Here is a 6,231-nt window from a genome sequence, read left to right on the forward strand (position 1 = left end):
CAATTACTATTGTCTCCCCATGCCTAAAGCAGCGTTTTCATAAATAGTAAGTGGAACAGTGCCTCTTTACCACAAATTTGATACGGCATTTTTCAAAACCTGTGCCATGTTCAGAATTGGTTTCAAGTGGATATGCCTAGAGAACTCGCTAGCCACAATTTGTAAATCGCCATGTGTGCCGTCGAGTGATTAGTTATGAACTTAATTAGTGTATTTCGGGTTGACTAGTCGACTACGCGGTTCGATTTCTCGTACAGGCAACGTCCGCCGCCTCAAATGATCCAATTGAAAGGCTGCAATCATGTTATCTGCCATAGGTTATTTCTGATAAATATGAATAGTCTAAAGAAACACTCTGCGGGTTCATGTTCCACGCATGCACTTATCTTTCAGCACGCAGCACAGACGCGCGCCTACTGGCACTACTCATGCGGTATGCGTACTCGGGATTGAAAATTCTGCGGCTTTACGTGCTAGAACCATGGTCTGATTATGAGGCACGCCGTAGTGAGGGAATCCGGATTAGTACGAACCAGCTTGGATCCATTTGCGTGCACCAAATGCGTGGCACATAGGAGTTTTTTTTTTTTTTTTGCATTTCGCCCCATCAAAATTCAGCCGCCGTGTCCGGGATTTGATCCCCTGATCCCGCGCTTGGCCGCGCAACACCTAAGCCACTAGGACACGATGGCGGGTACACTTGGGATTTGTTGGCCCATTTTCTGGTACTCGCAATCAGCGTACATAAAAAAAAACTTAGTATATAGCTACATATATATCCGCCGAGTTACTGACCGACCCGGCTGCAGAAGCAGCCTCGCCAAATACGAGAGGATATAAGCACGAAAAGAAAAACATAGCTTCAATCACGAAAAGGGAAAAGGAAGTCGATAAAAGAAATGACAACTTGCCGCAGGTCATACGTAGCCGGATCCACCTCTTCTGCATTATTCGTGCGGTGCTTTACGATTAGGCTACTGGCGGCGGCTGCACACCCGGCCACTTGCTTGGATACTTCTGTGCGCGTATATACGAGATTATCCCAGGGAATGTCAGCCAGAGCCACGGACGGTCGTCATGACGGATGTGCAAAATCATTTCAACAGCGGGCGTCGCGTACAGCGGGAACATAGGAGCACACAACTAAGCATGCCAGTGAGTGCCGCTTGGCGCTGCTTGATTGGCTGGTTCATAAATGCTGTGTATGACAGCCTAAAACGAAACAGCTAACTCTCGAAACAGGACGCACAGTTCACCAAGCGCGAAATGACCACTGCGTGTCTCGGCATTTTTCGTGGTGCATTCTCGTTTGGTACGGTGCAACTACACCACCAAATTCCCATTAATCCTTTCCGAAATATAAAGAAATAAACATGTGAGCAAAATGGACACCGCAAAGGAGGAGTGTTTACAAAAAGTGTTTACAAGTATGTACTAAGAAACCCCGAAACAGTTGCAGGCATAAATGAGTCTCAGCAAGATAAGCATTCTTATGTTCTATCAACAAGGATCCCCTTCGACAGCGTTAAACGAAAATAGCATGAACAATTTTCCGAGTCACGTTAGCGTACACAAAAGAGACCTACGTCGTCACAACACGTCGTCATATTAACAACGAGCGCAAGCAAGGTACAGCAACGTCGTGGAGCGTTGCGAGTGCCACCTATTGAATTTCATAGCCGTCATTCCGAGGGCACCGATTGAAACAGTAGGGACAAAAGTGTTTCACGCAAGTACGTATTTTCGTGCGCTGTATTTTCTTCAAATCGACATGCTACAATTATGTATTCGGGAGCGTGGCACTAGAGAATAACCGAGTATCGTTAGTGACTGGGCATGTCATTACAATGGCGCCCTTAAATTACCATCACATGCTTTATCAGGCAGCAGATTCGGCTGGTTGGCAGCGCTAACTCAAAACGCAGTGATTTTAGGTCACTCGCGTTATCAAGCTATTAGTGCACAGTTACACAAAGGTTAAACGAAATTATGCTCTGTCTACTTACTCAACAGCCTGTTATTTTGGCAATAATAGCACTCACTCTACTAGGTGTCCTATCTGGACTTTTCACTGATTATTTCTGCCTTACAAAACAGTTCATTTAACGCTGAGATGTGTATGAAAAGCCGGAATAAATGCAGTTGTTCTTAAGTTTTTTGCACGCATAGAAATTGAAATGGTCCTCGTTGCTGTTTCGGCAGTGCTACTGTGTTGTGCCGCGTCACCATGTCAGTCCCACTCTATTACAGTGGGACCCTGTTGTGCGATCTGAAGCACAACGCCTTAGAGAACGCACAAGAACAGCCCAGCTTGAACAGATTTAAGGCATCAAGGATATTTCTGAGCGAACTTGTACCTAAAATATTCATTTTCCAAAAGATTGTTCTATTACTGGAGTTCACTTTCCAAAACTTCGGCGTTTTCAACAAGTGGCACGTGACTAAAAGCCTTAAAACTGTATTAATGTTCTGTAATGCCGTATGTATTCTTTGTATGATAACATGCTCTCATTTTCTGCTTGGTCCTGTACGTGTGGGCAGTGCTGAATGCATGAATAAAAAATCTACCTATGGTCAAACTGGTCTCACTCGTCTCGTTTTTGACATTTCGTTTTCACGCGGAAGTTTGACCTCTGTGTAAAGAGCGTGCAGCTAGCGGCTTGGTATTCTGCCTCACTCGAGCCCGGAAGAGCAAGAAGGAAGAAAATTAATCTAACGCAACGCACTTCCGAGGTGGCACTGAGACGCGCAAAGAGAAATTTTCAACTGCGAGCTTTGCAAAGAGACGTGAACTGCGAAAGCATCAACAAGAAAGGCGTGACAATGCCCCCCTTATTGCGAAGACGTTCTCGCCTGGTTCTGAGAAGGATAAACAAAATTTTGTGCCATCTTCCTAGTTCTGGGACGACGTCGGAGGAGGAAGGCGAACGTGTAGGCGAGAAGGTGTTGCGGAAGAGAGTGTGCCGGGGATGGTATAAAAAGGTTCGGTATGTCCGTCGAGCAGTCACAACGCATCTAGTCTGCTTCTATCCAACGAAGCCCAAGCACATAAGCTCTTAGAAACTTATAGCACAGTGTACCCACTGAAAGGTAGCCAAAGGGAAATATGATTGCCAAGGTAAGTGTGTTTTTACTCTTTACATGAGTATATTCATACTGCGCAATATAGCGCTTATCCGAGGGTGGAGGGTCTCTATATGAACGTTTTTCTTGACACGTGAGACGATACACGTTGCCTCTCTCGACAACATGTACAGTGCTTAAGTATATCATGCATTTCGACATCCATATCAGTATTGTAAAGACATCATAGGCATTGAGTGTGAGTACTTAGGAGGAAAGGTACAACGCCTACCTAGTTAGCGTAGAGTAAAATGCTCTGTAAGTACAGAGACTGCGTCACTGTCGCAGCAGGTGAATAGGACGTGGCATACTGGGCTGCGACAATGTGCAGTCGATCCAACAATACATACTGGGTTAACATTGCCAATTCGTTCTTGAAGCCTATAGTAGAACCCTTCGTGCCAAAACGATATATGCACGCTTAGACAGTGCAAGATCATGAGAATTCAGATGCAGGCCGCCGCGTAGCACCTGATGATAACGACGAGCCTTGAACGAGGCCCGTACCCATAGTTGGGGATAGGAAAAAAATCGGAAGGCACCAAGAAACCCACTGAATAGCCATACTCGCTGATCTACTTTAACGCCTTCTTCATTTCTTTGCCTAAACTCTGGCTAGGAGCGTATATTCGACTTCATCTTTGTCTACAAGGGAGTTATCGCGCAAGCGTTATAATCAAGTTCAATACGTTGTTAGTCTTCTACAATGTTTTGCCATTCTTCAGGTTCTCGCCGCTTTTGTCTTCACTGTCGCCACCGCCGTGGGACAGCTCGGCCCTCAAGGCCAGTTCATCCTAAGGCGTCCTGGGACCGTCGTGGCAGCAGGTGCCGGCCCTGGCGCCTCCTCGCCCGAGCCCGTCTACGTACGTTTGCGCCAACTGCCATGTTTTACAAATAGCAGGTTTCCAGATTTCTGCACAGGCGAGACTGAGTAATATCATTGCTGTAGCGATATTAAGGACTCTTCGTGGCAGTAGTACGCTGTCCGAAGGGCGTTACCTTAAACTTTTGTTTAGAACTCCACCTTCTTTGAATCGAGGCTTTATTTGGCTCTTCCTCACACTTTGGGGTACTGGCTACTGTGTTGCCGAGTAGGCAACTTGGGGCACTGGATAATGTGCCATTGGTTGTGGTGGCGCAGCCAGAAATTTTCTTCGACGATGCGGCGAGGGGAGGAGGACGGACGCACATATCTTGTCGGGGACGTGGACGGGGAGATAGGGGGAAGGGACTTGGCAGGTCGCATACTAACAGAGAAATCCGTGCATAGTGTGTCCCCCATGGCTACGCCACTGGCTGGCTGTGTGCCCATCCTTTGTCTATCATTGGGAATAGGTATGTGCGAACTCTGACACAAAGGGGAGGGGGAGGGAAGCTCTAAGTGACCTTGCATGTGTGCCTTGCTTCTGTGTGCGCACACCACTCTTCAGCATTCTCCCCGCCACAAGCACGCTCACATCGCTTTCGACCTCGTCACAGGGACCTAACAGTTACAGGCGACCAAACTTCTCGTGTCGTACGTTACTGCTGCTACCTTACTAAGTGGGCTTCGTGTCATTTAGATCACAACATTGCGTTGGAGCAGAGTGATCTTTGGCGCCCAAGAAAAATACACTTAAAGGGCTTTGTAATGTTCTCAGTGTTCAATTGCTGTGCCATTGACATTTACGGAATTGCAGTGTAAGATATTCTCGCGGTAAGATGCTCGCTTTCTGTCAGTGGAAGAAATAAGTTGCTTTTTCGAGGAGTGAAAATTGCTTTTCAAGAAAGTAATCAGCCTGTAAAATATATAAGTACATATGTATTAGCTTGTAGGCTGTTTACCCGTTTTCTAGTGATCAAAGGCTTGAAACTCTAAACAGTTTCTACTCGCGAGTATTTACTATACAAGCGCTTACATCTGATAAGTCCTGAACTTTGAAGCTTATCTATAGTTCTGAAAATGCAATGGGCACAATAGTCATGTGGCTGGAGCCAATTGTAGGTATCGCTTGCTTGACCGGTCTCGGCATAGCAAAATCGGTTACATCCTTATTGATGCTCTTTGTGATGATTAACAGCGTCATGCTAAAGGGGTAAGATCGACGGCGAAAAAAAGGAAGCTTTCTTTATTGCTGACTTTTTTGCGGCAGGTAATCGTAATAGTAACTGCGAAAAAAAAAACACCAAGATAACTGCGTCAGATAAACATGAACAGATATCACTAGCAAATTTTCGTTTCTGAGGATTCGATGCATACGAGGTGGTCAGAACAAAAGGCAGTTTTCAACATAAGGCTTTTCTCATCACTCCTGTAGCCTGCGCTCTCTATATTGAACATTAAACTTCTTTTACCGCCTTAAGGCTAAGGTTGCGAACGTTTCTTACAGTGTAGCGCCACGAGCCTAACGTCTACTCCAAAATATATAGAGTTCTGCCCTTCGCGCATTTAGTCCCGCCTTCTGTTTAAAACCGCAGCCGCCGCAGCCGTACAGTTTCGGCTACGACAACGTGGACGAGTACGGCACGCAGTCCTTCCACAAGGAGGAGAGCGACGCCAACAACGTGAAGACCGGATCCTACGGCTACAGGGACGTGAACGGCACCTACCGGAAGGTGACCTACGTGGCCGACGCCGACGGCTTCCGGGCCACCGTCGACATGAACGAGCCGGGAACCGTTACTGGCCACACCGCCGACGCGGTCTTCAGCTCCAAGCAGGGCCCCGTCCTGGGTGCGGCCAAGGCGGCCTCAGCTCCCGACGCTGTCTACGCTGCGCCGGGTCCGGCTCCGTTGTCTCGGGGACAGCCGACGCGCGTATTTTTTACAAATTGATGCAGAAGCAATGTTCGTCATGATGTTTGTGGAAAGTAAACGATGATCGTCCAAAGAAAGCACCATGCCTGTTCTGGTCATTTGCACCTGCTTAAAAGAAGTTATCTGGTGTAATTACCTGAAGTTGCCCTTCGTTACTGGCTCGTTACGCATCAACTGGATTGTCCCACGCGACGGCGACGGGTGATAAATGAATAGATTCGAAAAAAGAAAGAATCCTTTAAAGATTGCTAAACATGTTGCTTCTGTCTGAAAGTACAGGTAAGACGACAGAGGAGCGCCATCCCTTCAAAG

General features: G+C 46.9%; 1 protein-coding gene across 1 annotated transcript; it reads left to right on the top strand.

Moving 5' to 3' along the window:
• The first annotated feature begins 3,032 nt into the window (after positions 1-3,032).
• Positions 3,033-5,983, top strand: LOC142586854 (uncharacterized). Its single transcript, XM_075697725.1, has 3 exons — positions 3,033-3,118; positions 3,849-3,986; positions 5,581-5,983. Exons 1-3 carry the CDS (start codon positions 3,107-3,109, stop codon positions 5,935-5,937), a joined length of 507 nt encoding a protein of 168 aa, XP_075553840.1. The 5' UTR covers positions 3,033-3,106; the 3' UTR covers positions 5,938-5,983.
• The last annotated feature ends 248 nt before the right edge of the window (positions 5,984-6,231 follow it).

The sequence above is a fragment of the Dermacentor variabilis genome, chromosome 7 (genome assembly GCF_050947875.1).
Source record: "Dermacentor variabilis isolate Ectoservices chromosome 7, ASM5094787v1, whole genome shotgun sequence".
In the NCBI taxonomy this organism is placed as follows: domain Eukaryota; kingdom Metazoa; phylum Arthropoda; class Arachnida; order Ixodida; family Ixodidae; genus Dermacentor; species Dermacentor variabilis.